Source organism: Talpa europaea (assembly GCF_964194135.1).
Source record: "Talpa europaea genome assembly, chromosome: 3".
Taxonomy (NCBI): Eukaryota; Metazoa; Chordata; class Mammalia; order Eulipotyphla; family Talpidae; genus Talpa; species Talpa europaea.
This window is the reverse complement of record NC_140069.1, coordinates 123,681,826-123,704,751: the sequence shown is the minus strand read 5'-3', so window position 1 is coordinate 123,704,751 and position 22,926 is coordinate 123,681,826. Positions and strand designations below refer to the sequence as shown.

Below are 22,926 nucleotides of genomic sequence, written 5' to 3'. Positions count from 1 at the left end.
AAAAAGGTTTTTCTAAAAAGTGAAAACCTTTATTTTATTAATTACTAAAATTAACCAATTACTTAAAAAGTTTTTAATGTATCTAAAGGTTTCATAAAATAACTAATGTTCTTTAGATTTATATTAATCTGTCTTAAATGTCTGAAGGGAAGGAAAGAGCATTCACATTGTAACTATGTTAAGTCTCTTGTGAGAAAATAGTTGCTAAGTTTTAACTCTAATAAAAAGCTATTCATTGAGCTAATACTACCATAAAGTATAACAAACATGGTGAATCTAAAGCTGTATAATTAGAAAGCTTTAATAATCATAAAAGTTAATAGTTTCCTTTTCATACCATTTGTCCTATAAACAGAAATCTCTGAAAAGTCAATATAAAGTTCAAATTTAGATGTCATGACACCAGAGAGGGACACAATGATAGTCACAGAGAAAAACAGTGAACAAATTACATAAGAGAAGTAATAATCTATTTAGAAGTTCATTCATTTTCAAATTTACATCCATTTCAGCTGAAAGAGTTTCTACTTCCTTTCAAGATGAATTATTTCCATCTGATCCTTGATACCAGCACCTCCCTCTCCCCATCGTCTCCCCATTCTCCTCCTCCTTGCATTAGAGTTAAAACTTAGCAATTTTGTTTGTGAAAAATAGGAGATAGGGCTGGAGAGGAAAAAGAGCCTCGTTTGGGGGAGGCACATGACTGCAAGACTTAGGTTTGTAAGGTATTATCCATCAGAAAATGGGAAGCCACCTGAAGAAAAAAAAATGGAGTAGGAACAATTATTTAGACTGTGATAGTATCACTTAAAAATAGTATTCAATAACAGACTTATGGTATTGTGTTGCCTACTTTTTGTATTTTAACATCAGAGTGGCAAAAGACCAATTAATCACTTGCATCCAGTTGTTAACTCATGATATTTTTCTGATGGATAGTAAACAGACAACCTGAAAAGTTGGGAAATCTCACTCTATAGAACAAGTGATCTTGGTTGTATGTGTAATTTAAATAAATGTAAAGTGATTGCAAGGGATGAGGACTTTGCAACCATTAAGCTTATTTCTTTAAGCTTAAGAACTATATTAGGAAGGCTCTGTATGCCTTCAAAAGTATCTTTTTCCTAGCTGAAGTTCAACAGTCTGGGATTTCACAATTCACTTTAAAACATTTCTGGGGGAATTATTGAAGATCCTTTAATTTTTCTTTTCTAGAATCTCAACCTGTAAGTAAAACATCCCATAGGTCTGCAGAACAAGTATCCAAATAATAATTATGGTAATCAAAAAGGTGATCATAAAATCTATCTGGTCTTCAAACCTTTACATAGGTAAATGTGATTAGTGGCATTTTGAAAAACTAAGTACTTATTCTTATTTGACATAGATAATTGCATATATAATTAAAATGGAAATATATAACCTGCTAAAATCACTACCTATGAAGGATGGCTAAAGAACTATGAGATTATCAATAGTGTCCTCTTCCATTCAAAGAATAATGGAGAAATATCAGGGAAGTTACTTAGATTTATTTAATTTTCTCTACTACAAAAGAGTTGAATTAAATGAATCATAAGGCTCCTTTTAGTTCTAATGTTCCATAAGTTTACATAAGAAGAAATGCGTGTTGAGTAGCCATCCCATCTTTTTTATTTTGGCAATGTATTAATAAGGCAAATCATTTAATATAGCAGAGTGACTACTCAGTTAATATAAAGAGAAAAGAGTAGATTGCGAAATAAGTATACTTGCCAGTATATTAGGGTAGTATAAGAAATATACAAATTATAGACAAGAATTTAGAAAGAAATAGGGATAAAAACATATATTCTATTCATATGATTTCATTTCTTTAACTTAAAAGTTAATCTGTATATCAAAAATACACATTAGTTATGTGTATATGTTATAGAAATACTAAATTTCTAAACTTTTAAGTTTGTTTATAAAAATTTAATGACATCATTTTGTCATCATTCTCTCCCTCTAAAATTAACTAACCACATGAAAAGCTACAGATAATGCTCAATTTAATGAGAATTTCTCTGAGATGTTTGCTTGATGCCTTCCCCCTTTACTGTAATATCTCTTAAGATAGTCTTACTTGACTATTTAAGAACTCTTAATTTATCTTACTCTCATTATGTTCTGTCTATTTAAAGTTAGATGAAATATTTTGCATATAAAATCTAAATTAAACTTAAGGTATCATTCTGTCATTCTTAAAACATTAAATATACCATCCATGTAATCTGGAATGTTATGTTATAACACACACATTGGACTGAAAAGTAGATTATTTGTGTCAATTTTACAAATATTTCATACTATCTCTCAGGAGAAAGTAAGAGGAAGGTCCATAGGAATGGCAATTTGGCTTCAGGTAAAAGAACTCTCAGGAACATGGTTGCAAGAGTCTGAGCATTTCAGGCTGTTTTTGATGTTAAATATGAAGAAAGTTCCATCTTGAAATTCTTAACTTGATATAAGACTCTATCCTTTAGCATATCAATAATGAAAATCTACTTACACCAAATTATGATAAAGAATATGATTAACAAAGTAAAGAAGTGCATCTAAGTTGTATGATGCATGAGGTGATTATAACAGAACAGTACTCTGATAAAAGTTTAGTTTTCTGAATTTTACTGAATGCTAATGGGAGTCATGTGGTTCTTCCTATGACATCTTAGGAAATAAAACTGCACAAGAATCCAGTTATTTAGAAATACTTTTAAAGTAAATATAATGTTGTGCAAATGATACCAGTAATAAAAATTAGATTCTATAATTTGCTAATCTTGTGCATACCAAATCATTTGCCTAATGAAAACTATAAATGTAAAAAATTTAACTTCAAAAATAAGTGAAAGAAAAATAAATTGTAGATAGAAGTCAATAAGTTACATAAATTATTTTACATAATTTATCAGACATGTATTTATGCCTCTGTACATGCATAAATCACAGATTTATACATCAGAATGTCTTTTTTTGTTGTTTTCACTTATTATGCTAAAATAAGATGGTATGGAAATATATAAGGAACAGCAATACAAATAATGTGGAATACACACTTTATAAGTGAATACACACTTTATGATGTTTAGAAGTATGCAGGGACTACAGAAATAACTGTTGGAAATAACTGTTGGAAGTTAATACAGATTATGTTTCATATTTTTAGAAGCTATCATTAATATGCCATTACAAATAAATGTTAAAGGAACAATATAATCTATTCAAATGGGCACCATAAACTCACTTTATTGCCACAGATATGTTTTAGTGTATATATCAATTTATCTGATGAAAATATATTAATAACAACAAAACAAGATAAATAAATAAATAATCCTTTGATCAGTCCCTGATTTCTGCCATACTAATGCTTTGATGATCAAGGGAAGTTAATTATTCATTATAAATTTCAAAGAGGAGTTTTTATTGAAAAATTTCTGCTATTGGTCCTTCTTGAAACCAATATCAATAGAATTCATGACAATCTCAAACACTGCAATAAAATAAAGGTGAGAGGCAATCACTCAAGAGAGGTGTCTAGAATGAACCGAGCTCAGAGAGCTACATCCCCGCTGAGTGCAGTATGTAAAGATAATTATAATACCTTGAATTATACTAGGAAAGAAAAATATTAATCAAGAAGTTGCAGTCAAGGCTTTAAAAAACAGAAACCTTTGTTTTATTTCTGATGAAGAACATGAAGAAGTTTTTTATACTAGCCCTAACACATGGCCACCATATTATATCTCCATTGCACTAGCAAAATCAGCTGTAAGATGTGTTTGATATATTTCATTATGTTAAGGTTTATTTTATGCCAAAGAAGGTAGTATAAAACCAACCCGACTACAATAATAGGATAAAGTCTACTCAAAAATTAACATGATGAATTAACACATCTAATTTTATTGGTTCATAATAAATTCAAGTTTATATAAACATAACTTTACACTAATAGCAAAAAGTTCAATCTTGCAATAAATTATGTAAGAAGGAAACTAAAAATATTACAACATTATCCTTGGTTAATTGTCTTCATCATGTTAGTTAAACTTATCTGTGATACTAGTAAGTAGTATTCTATCTCTAACTCTTGTTTGGTCTCTGCCAATACATTTTCTTTTTTTTTTTTTTTTAATAGAGGCATGTTTTATTTATTTATTTATGTTTGTTTGTTTGTTTTTTGTTTATACATGCACTGGGTACAGTCAGAAGTGCGGGGAGGGTGAGAGAATTCACCAGAGCCAGAGTGGGGAGCAGAGCAGGCAGAAGGACCGAAGTACACTGCTGAGGGGAGCAGCGGGCGGCAGGAGAGGTCTGCGCGCCATGTGGGACCCGTCTCCGGTGGCCGGGGAGCAGCCGGGGATCGAACCGGCGCCACAGAGGCCACGGGCAGCTTCGCAACCCAGCGCTCAACCACTGCGCCACTGGGGAGGCCCCTCTGCCAATACATTTTCAATAGAGAAATGAAGATAACATTTGTAGGTAATCTGCACTGACACATATACCTCCTAATGTATTTTCCTGTGCTCTAGCTGGAGAGAGTCAATTGCAGGACAATCACTTTTCCCAATATTCCTTAACCACAGTTCTCCTTTGATGCTTGAGGACCTCATTTAGGTCTGGTGAGACAGGGTTCTTTCCCTCCCATTTAGCTATGTTTTTCTTTAGCAAATAAGAAAACATTTGAATAATGCTGATATTTTTGGGTGTATAAGCCAATGTTCAACTTAGATTAATGAATATGAAGAGTTTCCTCACAGTAAGGAGCACTTCTGTCTGCCTTAGCTATGGCGCAAGATACAACTGCTAGTGACTCTTTTAGTATTATTATCAAATATATATTTAAATTTACTTCAAACAGAATTGTCTCTTTAGTCCAAGCTGGAGTACAGTGATGCTACCACAGACATTGACTCCAATGTCTAGTGCACATTTACTATGTGTTAGTCATCATGCTAAGTATTTTTCAGGCTTATCATATTTAATCTCCCTCACTACCCTATGGCATAGACACTACTATTGTCCTAATTTTACCTATTAAGAGCATAACCCTTTAAAAAGAAGGTCAAGTAATATGCCCAGTATTCAACCTAGAATGTTGAATCTATCCACAGGATGGATTATTTGGTGCTGGGTAGAAATTATGTGAAGTTTGAAAAGAGAAATGAATTTTGAATAGAAAATAAGATTCTTAAAAATTATCACTGTCACATTTTCCTTATTTTCTCCAATCCACAATTCTAATAAAAATGAAACATTTAGAACGCAATCACAACAGAGCCAAGACCTGTAGAAGGAAAGACTCAGTGTGTTCAATGTAATTTAATTTGAACGGGATTTAAAAAAGTTGAACAGGAGCCTGCCAAGTTTCATTTTTAGTCTATATGTCCAACGAATTCTGTCCCTCAAAATATTCATTTAATCTAATAAAATTCATTTAATCCAAAATATTCATTTAATCCAAGACCAAGCACTAAGACTAATTGCCTTAGCACTTACAGCTAACAGAGTCCTATGTAAAATAGTATTCACTTAGGTGAATCTGTAGGCAAAATTAATAAGATTATCTGCAGGTAGGTGCTAATTAGTCCATTCTGGGAGATGAGATGTCAACAAGGTATAGTTATTAAGTAGTGAGCTTAGATTACTACTAGGTGGTAGGGAAGCCAAAATTCAAAATTTGGGATCTTGACAGATTGAACCAGTTTGCTATTTGATCTATCAGGGATAAAAAAGAAAGGCCTTTTCTATCACTAAAGTTTGAAAGGGAAATAAAACATGTGAATATATTCAACTTGGCCACTGAAGAATTACATGGTCTTTGGCAAGTCAGTTAATTTCTCTATGTTTCATTTTCATTCTGAATACGTTATTAAACTATAAATTTCTGGTACTGTTGATTTTACCTTTTACATCCATAGACTAACGAATTTTTTTAAATGGTGGGCATAGTTTTACTAAAGAACAAACACTGGAAGTAGTTAATCTAACTCACTCTTCAGTTTCATGAAAACAATTTTTCTATTGCGATTATTTTAGGAAAAAGAGTTACCAAATACAAACAATGCCTGTTTCATTTTTAACGCACTGTTTTTACAATTATAGTTTTGGATGGGTCTTATTTATTAACAGATATAGTTAGCTTTGAAGCACAACTCAAATTTATCTCCTTTTGAAATATACAGGGAATATTCAGATATTATTTTAATCTTTCACATCATATTTTAACTTTACATCATTTCAGCAGAACTTACCCCACTTTTAAATGGCTGCTACTTTTTCAAATGTCATTATTACAAAGACAGTTCAGTAAGGCCAAATGCTTTAGAATTAAAATGAATGAGGCCACAAAACACATCATTTCAGATCATTATGAAACTTGCTTTTGTATAAAATGTATTATCAATCCCCTGAGTTCATTAATTCTACAAAATAGTACATTATTGCTGTTTGCATTTCTATTTTGGTTTAGTATTTAACAATTTAAGGATGTTTCAAATTTTTCACAAAGGTTATCATTTCTATTAATTTAACATTGTTCTTATTGAGAGAAGTCTTTTTTTAACCAAAGCATGAAATTAGATATTTCTTCTTTATCCAGGAAGATACTGATTATTTGTTTAAAAGGTTCTTAACTGTGTTGTGTTCTATCATTTATAAATTATAAAATATTATGTATAGGGTAGTAAAAAATAAAATTTACATGAGTATATTTAGGAGAACTCTTGTCATGGAGACAAAATAAAGTACATTCATTTTTTAAGGAAACCAAAAAAAATATGTGAAATATATGACTTACATATTCAGAGATTCCTTAACCATATAGGTAGTATCCATGCTAAATAGAAACATGAAGTTGCTCTATTTAAAAGTCTTGAATGGCCACTTCAGGATTGCTATTCATTTCCAAGGCTAACTGGGTTGTGAATTGGGTCACGAAAGCAATTTTCATTGAATATTATAGTCTAAAGAGACAAATTACACTCTAGTGACAGAATATGTAAAAAAGGCCTTGGCATATTTATATGGCAACTTGCAGAAGATGGAACAGCAACTTTTCCCTAAGAGAGGTATTGCGCCTACCCATTATCTCTATTCATTTATTTTCTATGTATCAGCAATCTCTCATCAAATTATTCTAAAAGTTCAAGAAAAGTGAAGTGGTGATACAACCATTCATATATTTATATCATATGCCTTTATATATTTAAGATATGCTTTAATGTCACCAATTTACAGACTGTGAACTCTATATTTGGTGAAACATACTTTAAGTGATACTACAGTAAGTACCAGAAAATGATTAATTATATCTACATCTTAATATTAGTCATATCTTAATTATTTGCACCAAATGAAGGACGTGGCTAACAGAAAATCATGGATAACCTGCTTAGTGTGCTTGGATCTATGGGCTTGTGTATAGTTGCTGAATTTCTAATTGCCCAGTTTAACTTACTGCAAATGTGTTGTGAGGATGCCCATCACCAGAAGAGTGGCCACAGACACATAATTTTGTTTCTGGAAGCAATTCCTAGATTAAACAAAGAGAACCAGGAGTTGGCTTTTTTTCCCCAATCTTAAGAGTTATGCTAATAATGTACATGATCATTTTTTAAAACTTTTAAAATTATTTTCTTGGTAGATCAACAAAAGCAAAACTGTTCCATCTTTCTCTCACAGTTAATCCTAACAGATTTTTAAAATTGCAATAAGTTTGCAGATGCAAAGTTAAGTATTCATAATGAATTAACCACTAATGAAAAAAAAATCATTGATTCTATACAATGATGCTTAATTATAAGACTCACTTTCAATTTCTAAACTAACACTATGGCAATGTTAATATATAGTCCTTTAGATTTAAATGGCAGCTATTTTAGACTAAGGGGTGGTACTTGTCTTTAGACTTTGTCCCTTTGTGAAAAAACTAATTACTGAGTTGTAGTCGATTGTATCCAATAAAATTAACACAAATCCTGTCTTGTAATGGTATGTAAGAACAATAATAACAAGAATACCTTTAAGTAAATTGCCTCAGTCATGCATTACTATAACACAAATATTAGCATTAAAAATAAATTTAGGACACGGAGCTAAGCTCCATCATCTGTGTTAAAACCTGTTGAACTGTGCCATTTGTACGGAAAGCTATATGCTCAAATGCATAGTTTGCATTTTTGTATGTAAAAGCAAAGTGATTATTTATTGATAATGACACGGAATGTCATTTTTTACTTAGTAGCATTAGACATTTCAAAGATTTTGTCTGAAGGGCAAAAGGATTACCCTGCATTTGACAGACCATGTGACAACATTTCCTTAGACTTCATGTATGATATAAAAGGATGATCCCCATTCATAAGATACACAGGGGAAATTATAAATATACCGGAAAAGAAGAAAAGCAAGGAGAGACGTGGTAGGGGTGTCAGGAAGTATTTGTAGTGGTTTGATGCATGTAAATATTACATCTTATAAATAATTCTTTTCAAATACATCTCTGAAGTTCAGGGGCTCTGTTTAAGAAATGGATTGCATATGCATTACATGGCTATATGTCATTTTCTTCACAGTAAGAACAACAATAATTCAAATAAGAAAAGTGGCTTCCAAAATATTTCTTCCCTTCGATTTCCTATGAAGCATGTCACCTGACATTGGCAGATGAGGACTAGCAAAAAGATGTTCAAGTTACATTTTACTGTCAGAATCCAACAAACACGTTTTCATCTAAATTATTTTGTCAACAGTCTTGTAGTACCCTTGCTAACCTTATTTGGCACTAGTGCATAATTAGATACACAGGGGTGTGACTCCAATTGAAGGTGTTGGCATTGTAGCACTCTGTGAAAATATTAACTATGAGGTTAACTCCAATTTTCTCTTCTTTAATTAAATGCACATGGTACTAATGAGGTAACCTACTGTTCCTTGATAGCACTAATTAGCTAAGAGGAGAGTACACTCTCACACTGCAATTTAAACCTAAAAATAAGGTTGAAATATGCTAATTGCAGGCAATTTAAAACAGTACAAGTTGAAGAACTAGTCATAATAAGAGAAACTGACTGCTTTACAGCTAGGCAGCTGTAACTTTGGTTAAAATCAAAACAAGCCACACAATTTTTGGACTGCTATTTAACAAGGTCATAAGCCTCCTAAAAAATGAATTCCTACTTCATACAAGAGCAATGAATCAAACTAGCAAGAACTCCTCAGATCATCATTCATGTACATAAAGCCAAAAAATAACTGAGTCATTGCACCCCGAAGGTACTATAACACCATCTATATTTAATGTTGAAAAATTAAACTCCATTAATAAGCAACATCACCTAAAATTTTTCCAAGAACACCCACACTAAATAAAATAGTGTAATTTGTGTCTGCGGCATTAACTAAACATGTCAGTGAAAATTTGCCATCCCAATCACAGGGTCATAAAGGATAATACAGTGAAGAGTGAATTCAACACTTTTGGAATGAAATAGATGGAGAAGAAATTTCCAGACATTTTACAAGAACAGTGGTAAAAATATACAAAAATGCTATGAAATATAAAGGCATAGTTACCATTTAAGAGTCACAGATGCCAAAATATCTGAAGGATTTCTTTATAAAATGGAAATTTTTATCAGATTTCTTCTATAGATTAGAGCTTCAGGATGGAAGCAGCCTAAAGCTTCTTTGTGAGAATGTTCTCAAATTTTGCTCAAATGACTCAGAAACAAAATTTCAGTAAATCTAAGTACAACCCATATGTATCTTTCTTGTTTCTTAAACATTTCCCAAATTAGTTATAACTGATAAACATGGAGAGGCCTTTGATACAAAGCAAGATGCTAAAGGGCTTTCAAAAACGTAAAATTATGTCTTAATTGGTGTAAAAGTATACTTTTTATAACATTTGACTCTCTAAAGTCCATGTCATGTCATCTTATTGTTAATCAGAAATGTTGATTAACCAAACACTCACTGTCTCTGACAATGTAAAATATAAAAATTATAACACATTAAAATAACACTATCATTAATCTCTCCTTTGGGATAAAAAAAGGACTGGCCCATCACTTTGGATGCACGATTATAAAATATATGTAATTTAATCAATCAAGAGTTGAGCAAGCAAAAGAAAAGTTATAAAAACAAAGCCTGTGAAAAGAAAAAGTCAACATAAGCTTACTGAAGAAAATAATGTAGAAAAAGAGCATATTATTTGAAAGGCAAAACCTTTTAACTAATAACTCCAACTCCAAGCTTTTAACTTTTAACTTCCAACTAATAACTCCTGGAGTTAAAAGTATGCGAGAATAAACTGCTCTACCATTAGCCCATCATCATGTCTTGTCAAAAGACTTGGTTGAAGAAACTTTGCTTTGAAAAACCCACCCAGCGTCTTCTCATGGCTGCCCAAGAGCTTTCTACAACAAAGAGACAGAATTTTGGCAAGAGAAGCTAATAAACCTTTGACCAACTGTGCTAGAACAGTTCTGTAGAGTTGCAGGTCTGTAAAGGAGCAGCAAGGCGAATGAAATCAGACAGTCATTTAGAAATGGGTCTCCTGGAGGCAACTGGACATATTCTAGGAAATCACAGGGAAACACAATGTGAATGGATGTTTTAAGTACTCTCATCTGTTTCAAATAAGCATCACAGAATCTTTTAGCAGTCAAAAAGCCAGGACAACGTATTGGAATGGACTTTCTACATGAACTTCAGATGTAATCTATTCTTCAGTTAAATACGGATCATTCTAGTTTTCTGTTAAAACAATAAATAGGAAGTCATTTAATGTTGAAATGAGAATACAAGCTCTGGAGACAGTTTGCCAGGGTTCTGATCCTGCCTCAAGACCTGCTAGTTGTGTGACCTTGAACAAGATACTTAGTCTCTTTTGGCCCCTCACTAGAAAGGGGATAATCAGTGACAACATCACGGGGTTATTAACTCCATTAACTTGGAAAGTACTTAAAACAGGGCTGTCATCCATATCCTTCATGCTTATTAGCTATATACTTAATATTCATTAGTAACTGCTAACAAATTCATTACTACTTCAGAGAAACATTCAACATTTTTTCAAATAAAAATTATGGAAGTTCTACTATGTGTAAAATATTATTGTGCTCTGTAAAATATGCAGCAATTCCCCCAAATTGTATTTGCGTTCAAATAGTTTTCAGTCTATCTGATTAGACCTCATGATATTAATTAAAGCTTCCCACATAAATAAAACATATTTTTTTTCTCTTTAGAACCCTGTTACAGGGCCTCCCCTGGTGGCACAGCGGTTGAGCGCTGGGTTGAGAGGCTGCCCGTAGCCTCTGCAGCGCTAGTTTGATCCCCGGCCACGGGGGAGGGTCTCACAAAAATAAATAAATAAATATTTGTTTGTTTGTTTGTTTTTACAAAAGAAAACTTTACAGCAAAACAAGAAGATAATAAGAGTGGCTTTTAAGAAAGGATATGGTTTTTAAAAAGTTGATAAAGGCACATTTTTTCATAGAAAAATAAGTTAGGACTATACTGGTTTTTCCTAACAAAAATGTTTTAAATTATAATTTATTCCTTAAGGTTAGCTGCAAGTATGTTTATATTTTTAACACATTTAAAACCATAATGTCTTACAATATTTGGGGTAAAATGATATCTGAATGGAAAAGTAGTCTACATTTTAAAGGTGCAAACATTTAAAAATAAGTGCTTAACCAGTTAAACGGTATAGACACATTCTCATTTTACAGTTTTTATAGAAGTAACCTTGTTTTATACCATTCCATTTCACCAGTACAACATTACACTTCTCTTGATGTGAAAGAAATCAAACAAACAAAAAAATCAAATGGTTGATTGGCATTTTGCCCCCTCCAACTGATTGTTGGTTTGGTTGGCTATTTTTGGACCATTCCTCATATCTGATGGCAAGTGGCCTGGGACAGTGTGGCCAGAGTTGTATGAGGATATGTGTAAAATTCACAAATCCAAACTATATCATGCTTTTTTATCCCAATTCTTTAAAACAGATCAACAGCTGGCCAGCTCTGATAGAGGAGATGAAAAAAAAAAATCAATGCCTGATACATTTTGAGTGTTTTATAAAAGACAAGTGCATCAGCGCAGTTGTATTTTTTGGAGTCAGTTAAAAAGAAGCATGGTCCATGTAACCCAAAGGACCAAATCAGTATGAGCGCATCCTTTCAGACTATTCATTTTTCATTCTGAGAAAAAGAAGTCAGCACTACCTTCTTTCCTTCTGTGGCTTGGGCTGCAAATCCCACATGAGGAGAACAAGGTATAGCCATGAAAGAAGTTGAAGTGTAGGAAGCTGTAACTATTTACCAAAGATACATGATTTTATTTATTTTTAAGGCCACTAATGTATCACATATCATATAGTACAGGTTTACAAACTTTAGCATGTGAAACATGATTAAAAGATGTAAAGGGGTGGGTCTCAACCTGTGCCATGTGTTAACATCAGCTGGGGGGATTTGAATAAATAATGATACTGGGCTTCCTCTCTAATTTTCTGATTTAATTAGGTTATCGTGGAACCAAGGCATTAAAAAAAAAAAAAAGAAAAGAACTCCAGGTAAAGCTAATGTGTAGTCAGAACTTAGGTCCACAGATAAAATAGCTGAACAGAAAAAGAAATGGACAGTTATAAGGCAAGCCACCAAAAGACACAGGTCATGGATGACAAGAGAAGTGGTGTGAAAAATCTTAAATGTTTTTAACTCAACTCAGAAGGATGAAACTTCTTGGAGGTCTCCATGATTTTCAACAGAATAATTTCAGAATGACAGTGGTGACAGAAACCAAACAATGTTGAAGAAGGAATGGATGTTTAAGTGTAAAAATTATTTCCAAAAGTTTGATGATGAAAGAAAGGCCTAAGAAATTGCCTGATATAAAAGAAAGGTTGATGGACGATTCCATTTTGGTGGTGCTCTTCTTTTAAAAGATGAGAAGACTCACAGAAACATGGAAACTGAAGACACAGGAAAGCAAATGTGTGACTGACAGGACAAAATTAGAGAAAAAGTGAGCAGGGGCAGAAAAAAAATTGGCCATTGAGAGATCATACTGTGATATAAAAGGCATAACTGGAGGGCCCAATATAAGGTTGTTTTAGGAGTAGAGAAAAAGGAAACCAAGTTAATACTACATTTCTCTCTGAAGTAGGAGGAAAAGTTATCAAAAACAAAGGAGAAATGTGTGAGGGTACAAGATGGCAGGAAAACTGGTGGAGAAAGTGGAATTTTTTTTTTAATTAACAATAAATTATTGGTGTAGTTACACAGATACATAGACAGGCAATGGATATTTTCCATTAATGTAAAATCTTGTCTTTTATGGATTCAGACTAATTCTATTCTATATCTTCACTGCTATTGGCTTCAATTTTAGGTGTTAAAAGACCAATGAAACAATTGCTAAATAGTGAAGAAGGCTAAGGTGATGTCGAAGATTCAATATTGCCTGATACTGTGATTTTCCAAGTGAATATTCAGTGGCTTACCTAAGAGTAGGAGTAAGGAAAGTCATAGCTTGGAAATTGGAAGAGCAAGTGCTGTAGCAAAGTCAGAGAGGTTGATACAAAACAGAGAGTGCCTCTCACATCATCAATAAATATGGGATACAAAAGTGCAGGTGCCCGAAGGTGACAGAAGGGTGGGATGGACAAGGGAGAGTCTCTCCTTTGATCAGAACAGGGAGGGATTCCTTACATCCATCAATTCAAATTGATTTTAAAAAATTGGTCCAAGGACATGAAGAATATTGCTGAAGGTACTGATTTAATAAAGGCTGACAATTCTATGCTTGTTTTCCCCATGCAGGAGTGCAAATTTTTTAAAATTGTATATTTTCTTTTCTTTGGTAATAAACATGTGCCACATTGATAACATGAGTAACAAACTCAATATGAAAATCCAAAGTTACAAAGCTAAATTAGTGATTTTCTCAACAGAATTTTTCAAATTAAAAAGTAGGTAATTATATGAAAATATAAAGAAAGCCTACGTTAAATACATTTGATTTTTTATATAATCGCAAGGAATATATGCAGTGCAGAGATAAAGTTATAAGTATTCAAGTTAGTGAATCTTCTTGCCCATGGTCATGTTACACATATCCTATAGTACGGTGCCTATAGTTCTTTATTGTCTGCATTGTGTTTCCTTGGTGTTGGAAGAGTAATTCTTTGGGGGGAAAAAAAACAAAAACAACTATTGTCATGACGATGTTACAATTCTGTAAAAAAAAAACTCAAAGTTACTACAGATTTATAGTAATTCTGTCTACCCAGCATCCTGTCCTCTTTTTGGTAATAATAGCAGTGTTTTCGTTTGGAAGCTACCCCCATTCTGCACCCCAGCTTCAACCATCATCCGCAAATTGGTGGAACAGATTCAAGGATGCCTGGGTGATGCAAGCAGACCAAAAACTCTCCCTTCTCCAGGAACTGATTTCTGCAGTGTGCAATGTCTAATAAATGGGAAATTCATCCAAACTAATGCTGGAATCCTGAAGGCTTCCACCAGATCCTGCTCTGCTTTTTGTCCTGCATGAGACCAGATTTTTGTTTAGCTTTGAAATTACTGTTGTAATTTCAGTTTTATACATATGGTTTCCTCCCTTTGAAAGGTCAGTTTGTACATTCAGTCTCTACAGTCTACAAAATACAATCTAATATATGAAAATGATAAAGCAAAATATTAGATTAAATTATCAGCACAGGCACATCTATTAATATATTAATCATTGAAGGGAATTAGCATCTTTTTTCATAAATTAATAATATATACCCATGTCTTTCCATTTTTGTTCAATAGAGTCTAAATTTTATTTTTTTTTCCCTTTTTTTAAAAGAAAGGCTAGGTAAACATTAACAAAGAAAGTCCAGTGGTGGTCACTGCCTCAAATATATGATAGATATTTGCAATTTTAAAGTACTTAATATTAATCAATTAAATACACTGACATTCCTAAAATAAGATTTGATCCTCATTTCACGATTAAAAATTACTGAAGAATTAACAATGATTAGAGAATATAAGTGTCGAAATCGGGTTTTTTTCTCTGTTTTTAGTCAATCTCCTTCCTATTCACCTCGGAAAACTGCCATCATAACTGGCACTAATTGGCACCCTTGTTAGAAATCTCAGCAGAGAAGCCAAGAATAGAAAAGATATGGACACCTCTCACCCACAGAGACTGGCTGTCTGCACAGGTGAGGGTGAGATCAAGGATGGGGCAGATGACCTGGATGCTGTCTATAAGGATAAGACCTACAGCTGTATACTGACTATGCAGACAACTTGAGTCCCAAGGGATGTTAATGAAGCAACTCCATGTGCCTAAAGTTGCTAAAAATCCAAAGACACCCATAGTGTTCTTATAAGCAATGTAGTTATTGTATTTTAAGAGGGGATAAAGATAGCAGTCAAAGACACTTCCGGCATGAGATACTTATGCGGAGTACTGGTATACTTGTATTTTTGCTTACTTGTGTGCTTTTCTGCTTTGTTCAAGAGAATATTTTAAACTTTTCTAAAAGAAAGAGGAGTTGGCTTTTTTTATGAACATCTGGAGAGTAGAAAGCAAAAAAAAAAAAATTAAGGATGTAATTATCATACCAAGTCCCCACTTAATGTCAACAGTAGGGTCTTAGACACTGGGAGTTTAAGTCCTAAAACAAAAACAGCATTACCATAGGTCAACTGATATAAATAAAAGTTAAGCTTCTACAGGATATGACTGGTCACAAAACATCACTAAACTTCTAAATAAACACCTAAAATACTTGTTATTTATATATATTTAAGATTTATTTATTTATTTATTTATTTATTTATACATACAAGCACTGGGTACAGGCAGAAGAAGCACGGGAGGGTGAGAGAATTCACCACAGTCAGAGCAGAGAGCAGAGCAAGCAGACTGATAAAATACACTGCTGAGGGGAGCAGCGGGCAGCAAGAGAGGTCTGCGCACCATGTGGGACCCTCACCGGGTGGCCAGGGATCGAACTGGTGCACAGCTACGCACAGCTGGCTACGCACAGCTTCGTGACCCAGCGCTCAACCGCTGCACCACTGGGAAGGCCCAATACTTGTAATATTAAACGATAATTTGTAATCATTCATTTTCCAATGCACATCCAGGTCAGGGTCCCAGGAGACTAACGCCTATCCTAGAAGTTCAAGGTTCAAGGTAAGAATCCACCCTGGATAAGATGCCCTTCCACTGCAAGACACATTCTCACACACACCCACATTCAGTCGGGACACAGTGAACCCCAGGTGTACATCTTTTGGCATGTGGGTAGAAACCAGAATACCCCATGAAAACCCACACAGACATGGGGAGAATGTGTAAACTTCATACAGACAGTGACCCTACTCAGGAATCCATTTTTTTCTCATCAACATTGTAATGAAAATAAGTTGAATGGCATGATCTTATTTGAGGACCTGCTGTATTTAACAGATAATATGGGCAGTCCATAGGTATAGATTTTTTTCCCCCTCCTGGTATATTATGGCTAAGCATAAATAGTTTATGTTTAAATAAGAACAGTTGCTCTTAGTTTGCTGTTCATTTTTTATGCTATCAAAAGAAAATATAGATGTCTCTTGTTACCTTGAGGTTAGATGAGATATTAAAAAGTATCAGACATGCCACAGTAAAATAACTTTCAGTATATGAGAAAGCAGAGAGTATAGAATGTTTATTGGTGACACAGAGGCTAATAACTGACTGTAGTTTGTCCACTATTCTATTCCTCCCAACTTTAATGAGTAGAAACTCACAATATCACTCACAATAAAGAAACTTACTCCCTTTTTCATTTTGACTATTGACCTCTTTTTAAGCTTCAAACCCTTTCTGCTGCACCCCTATATCTACACAGAGAGTTGGGTATGCACCTCCTCCTTTGCCATTAGAAGGAAATTTAAACAGTCTCCTCAAGGGATCTTCTTCAGAGCCCAGAAAAAAGACCCTACACATACCCTCCACTTTTGCAAGCCAGCTGAGATGTGCTTGGATGCCATCAAAACTCCCTAGGAGTCTCTTGTGTGATTAACAAAATTTCTCTCATATTCTCTTGGCATGTGGAGTGTTATCAGCTTTGACATCTGAACCAAATTTTGGATGAAGGGCCTTCTTGCTTTTACTACAGAATAATACCTACTAGGTTAAGAATACAGATAAAAAATCATGCAGGAATCCTTAACTCAAAGATTTTACAGAAACACCTGGAAAACAAACTACTAATGATGGATATCAGAGTTATGGTAGATGTAGGCACAGGGTACTGTCAGCTCAGAGGAAGAGTATTTATATAGCAGATAGGAAGGGCTTTGTTGACAAAGTGATAATGAATGGACATTAGTATGAAAATGGTTATGAGGCAGGGGATATTCAAGACAAAGGAGTGGCTTGTATGCAGTCATGAAGGCATGAGATCCTGTGGTCCCTGCAGCATTCAGGGAACCATGGGCAGTACAGAAATGTGAGAGAAAGGAGGTCTAGTGAAGAGAGGGTTGTAGGGATAAGGTCTACAAGCACAGAAAACCAGAGCCAGATTTCCCAGGTCCTGTGAAGCAAAGTGGTTTTCATGTATGTCAAATTTCTCACCATTACATGAGTATAGCACCTGCCTTTTCACTTGGCAGGTCAAATGAAAGGTCATATACACTATGATATTTCTGAGGAATTTAGAGTTATATTACTATAATCCTGAAGAAGTAACTGTGAACAATGGAAAAACATCTTTGAGGCAAGAAATAACTTTTTGTTTCCAGAACTCCCCATGCTCTACTTTTCTGTCAGTTGCTTTCCTAGGATTTTGGATATGTTTATTCCTTCATATTCTTTCCCTGATTCCCTAAGTATACTAGTGAATTATAGTATACTTCAAGTCAGTTCAGTATTAAAATTCCTCTTGGAAAATTCTGTTTGCAAGAATGGAAGTGTAGTCATATTCAATATATCTGAATTGTATTGCCATGAAGCTACAAAAATAAATTATTTAAAATTTTGTATTGCCAAGCAAAAAGTAAGAAAATATCTTAGTTTGGCATCATAAAATATTTTCATCTTCAGGAAAGTTTTGTGGTAAACTAAATTGAAAATTTTTGAAAAAAGAAATCTTAGTGCACCTCCATAATGCAGCTTTAAATGAAATTATACGAACATTTTAAAATTTGGGGTTCAGAAAAGAGGAATACTTCTTACTAGATTCAATTGGATATTGTCCCTTTCTTTGCTATTTGGGGCATTCAGAATATAATTTCACAGATGATATATTTTTCTTAATGTGATTTTCAGACTACATCTAATGGAAAATGCCTGGTTAGGATTAAGAGACATAGTACAGATGTTAAACTACATTTGCATGCAATTATTTCTAAAACAAATGCCAGGGTACAGAGTCTATTGAAATGGCTTTCAGGATGGCTGGCACAACATATTAAACTTGCTTCCAATCTCTGAGTAAGTCTGTATTCTGAATATTTCAAATCAAGACACTGAGCACAGAAAAAACCTGAGATTTTTTTTTTTTTTCTGCCTTGATGCATTGTCTGTGAATGTGCAGACAGAAGGTTAGAGCCCAAGGATTTAGGGTGAGGATTTAATATTTTAAAGCAAAAGTCTTTCTTGTTTAATGTAAAATCTGCATTTTAGGTATTCATTCAATAGTGCTTAACTTAACAAGACAGAATAATTTAATATGTAGGATAAGACAGGTAATAATATTGGATGTACTGTATAGCCCTGTGTTAGGATTTTTACTTCAGAAATCAATGAAAATTATCTATAAAATTATTAATTTTTGTTAGTAGAAATCTCACTTTAGCTGATGGTCTTGTAGCAATACACGTTTAAGTGTATCAAACTAGAATTAAGAAATTGTTATTCAAAGTATTGCTAAAAAAACACCTTTATCAGAAATATCAGAAGCAGTGAGTGATAGGGCCAAAAGGAAGCATTCACTGCCTTGCATCTATAGGACTTTGGGCTTCCTACAGGCACTAACTCTGGATGTCACTGGAGTGTGCAGGCTGGGCAAGATCTTTAATTACCTTTCAGCGATCTTTTTCATGGGAATCAATTTTTGGATTCGAACCTGATTCAGTGAATGAGCATGAAAAGCCAGTGCGGTATCGGTTATGTATCAAAACAAAACAACGCATCACACTTTCACTTGTCCAAATTCAGGAAGAATCAGTATCTCTTTTACTGTATGCTTTGCTCCTTAGCGGGGAGCAACTCAGATCATGGTCACCCCTAGGAATTTATGAGGGGGCTGGAGGATGTGGCAGTTCCTTTCTGATCCCTGCAGGGGAAGCAGCAGCAGCCCTTGGATCAGTTACTTTTCATCTGCTGTTGGTCTCAGTGGCAGCTCCTATTCTTGCCAATAATGATAAATAATAGAGTCTTTAATGAGGTATGAAGACTGCAAACTGCACATACAGAAGCTTAACTTGTTGGATTTTCTGATTTTGACTTGGTTCATTATCAACCCCTTCCCATTCCTGACTATGATGAAAGGAGAAGAAAGAAGGAAACTGAACAAAGAATATCAATTACTTAAAAACAAAACAAAACAAAAAAAAAGTAAAACAAAAACAAACAAAAAAACCCCAGCAAAACAACAACACTCTTTCCAATTGAAATCTCTTACTTTTCAACATAAAAAAAATTCATGATGCCAAGAAAACGTCTGATAGAGGTCCAACACTGTCACTCACTTTTTCTCATCAAGATTATTCCACACATTATCTAACTTCATGATTGAGTCCACTGCCTTCTCAACAGTGTCTCCCAACAGGTGGCTTAGGAGACAATGGTGAGATTCAGGGGCATGAAGAGACGGGAGTCAGAATTTTAAGGGCAGTGGTGATGGAGACCTCCTCCACAGGGGAAGGCCTGTGCACTGCTCCCAGACCACCCCTTAAGAACCTTTGCTCTTTCTTAACCACAACTGACCTGTATTCTATACAATGTAGGCATTCAAGAAAAGGTAGGATTCACATTTTGTCATTTGTCATCTTTCTTATTTTGATATTGTTTTCCAATTGTTTGATATTGTTTTCCAAAAGCGAAAAAATATGAGACATTCTAAAACGTAATTTAGAGACTGTAGAGCATCAGTGATTAGTGGCAGGGAAAAAGGCATAGGAATTAGAATCAGACTGACTTGAATTCACATATGAGATCAAAGTACCCATTATATGACCTTAGATAATGTACATTAACCCTTCAAATCTCCAGTATCCTATTCTGTAAAATGAGAAAGCGCAAATAAACATTACCAGGTAGAAAAATTAAGTACTGGATATATGCTAATGAAGCAAAATAAATTATAAATGCTTTAGGATCTTTCTTTTGTTAGAGAATATCTAACATCTCTGGTTGACTCCTCTGCACTTCTTTCCTGCTAGTTTAGCCATTCATTAAGATATAATGTCTAACAACTCAATGGTCGAGGAGACCAGCTAGGGATGAAAATAAAGTCCATTTTTGTCAAGAGAGTCTTCTCATGACATTAAGCAAGTACAAAATCCTCATGGAGGTACATGAATAGACTAATAATAAAAGCTGCTCAATAGTCACAAAACATGGTTTAATACCAAAATTAGTGTTTAAACATTTTAAATATTAAAATACAATAAGTGGTAACAAGGTTCCATGAGGTAAGTTTGTTATTAAAATAAATGAATGAAATTTTGCCAAAGAATATAGTTCATGAAAATTTAGATTTACAAAGATGAAAAGTTGATAAGAGTTCTAAATTAGAAAAGATGGAAGAGATGAAAAGCTATTATAGTAACCATTTTATACCACCATAAAAGACTAAATAGTAGGCCAGGACCAGAATCAGTGGAAACTTTCACAAAACCATGATGACTCTCTCTATATCTATATCTATATATATATATATATATATATATACACTATATATCCATTAAAATAATATAGAATTTTAATTTATGAAAGAGTTTACTGGGAAAGAAAATGTCAAATTTTAGAATTGTGTTACTATTAGAAATTATTCATTTCTAAGCCAGGCCAAGTTTCATCATCCAATAGCTGTTCTCAAGAATGAAGGTAATTTACATTTAAAATAGGAGTACAGTCTACTCTTTAAAAGCACAATGGTAAACAAACCAATTTGACAATTACATTAATATGAGTATTTGCATAATCTGTCTTCCACACCTGTTCTTAATTTGAAGCAGCTGCAGGACAAATCACAATCACACTGATCCCATTGGGTATGTGTATGTTCCAAACAGTAATGCACGCATCTTATTTTTTGAAGATATTTTATTTTTTAAATGTTTCCTGACTTTTCAAAATTGGTAAAAGTTTTATAGAAGCCATAATATTTATTTGGTTACCATTAATTAGTGAAATAAGATAATGTTTTCTCTTACACTTTCAGCTTCCCCCATTAATTGACATATGATAATCTTGATTTTCATCTGTAATTTTATTTTAATAACATGTATTTTAGCTATGTGGAAATACATTTAAAAGAACAATAAATATAACCAGAAAACCAATAAAGGATATAATCAGAGAAATCAACAGCAAATAAAGTACTAGAGAATCAAGCAAAATCTATAGATATCTGGAAATGGGTTTTGCAGTATAGAAGATAATTATGGCATCTTTTGGAAGATAGTTTCAAAACTGGGTATTATTTATGTTTCAACAATCATGCATTAAAATTTAAAAAAAGGAAATTACATTAATCTTTTAAAGAATCGAGCTCATGTCTGTATATATTCAAACACATAATGTCATCAAAAACAGTTTATTATTGCTACATATTTTTCATGCATTTAGTCACTCAGCTAATTCTAGCAGTGGAAACAAGAAATCCACATAATCTATCAATGAAAATGTTTTTAACCTTCTATTATGAATGATAAATGAAGTTAGGTTTTCTAAAGATGTTATTTATTTCCTGAAAAATGAGTGAGAGCATGCACAATAATGAACTGGAGCAACAAACAAAGCAGATTTTTATATGTATGCTGTTGACCTCCAGGAGGTAAATAATAAGTGACTGAATTCTTAGTTTAGTATTTCATTCAGAATTCTATTTCTACAAGCACTTTCATTATATTAGAAGATAGAAATACTAAAAAAAAATCATTGTTGCTTACATTGCATTACATTCACAACTCTCACCAGAGAAGATAAATAGGCTCAGTAGAGTTAAGTGATTTGCCCAAGTTCTCTTAAACAGTAATAGTGTTATGGTCCAGCTCTTTTAACCCAAGCTCCATATTCCTTCCCATAACTAAAGGATATTGATTTGAATGAATAATAGCAACTATGATAAATAAATTTTCTATTTAGATAAATATATTGTAATTCTTACCAAGAACCAAGCCTGGCTACACAAGGAGTATAAAAACAAATTTTATCACTGTATGATTTAGGCAATAAAATCAAGTTATTGTGATTGTGAGAAAAAGCACTTTTAACAGTTATAATGTCTATAAAATTAAATTTTTAAATATTCCTTATTTTATTTTTGTCATTAAAAACATATATTTGATCATTTTATATACATATATATATAGAGAGAGAAAGAGATGTAAAATTGAGCAAACAGAAAACCCTACACAGATAACTGGCATGTCAAACATAGTGGAATGAAAACTATATTTGTATGTAATGAATATGCACACTGTATAATATTCTAACACAAAATTTCAATTTTTCCTGTGTATCACAGTACTTTTCCAATTTTATTAAAAATTGCCATCCACTACTGTATAAGTTTGAGGCATACAGCATGATAGCTGATTTAAATATTTTGTGAAATGATTGCCACAATATGTTCAGCTAACATCCAATTCATCA

General features: G+C 33.3%; 1 protein-coding gene across 5 annotated transcripts in view; it reads right to left on the bottom strand.

Moving 5' to 3' along the window:
• The window catches only part of FOXP2 (forkhead box P2), a gene marked incomplete at both ends in the record, with an annotated part of 238,900 nt that overhangs the window by 101,513 nt on the left and 114,461 nt on the right, over positions 1–22,926 (bottom strand). The window contains one exon of one of the 5 annotated variants that reach the window (XM_084229323.1): positions 7,487–7,561. The exons of the other annotated variants lie outside the window; for them this stretch is intronic. Coding sequence (XP_084085449.1) covers positions 7,487–7,561 — 75 coding nt within the window. The remainder of the gene's footprint in view (positions 1–7,486; positions 7,562–22,926) is intronic. 5 annotated transcript variants of the gene reach the window in all.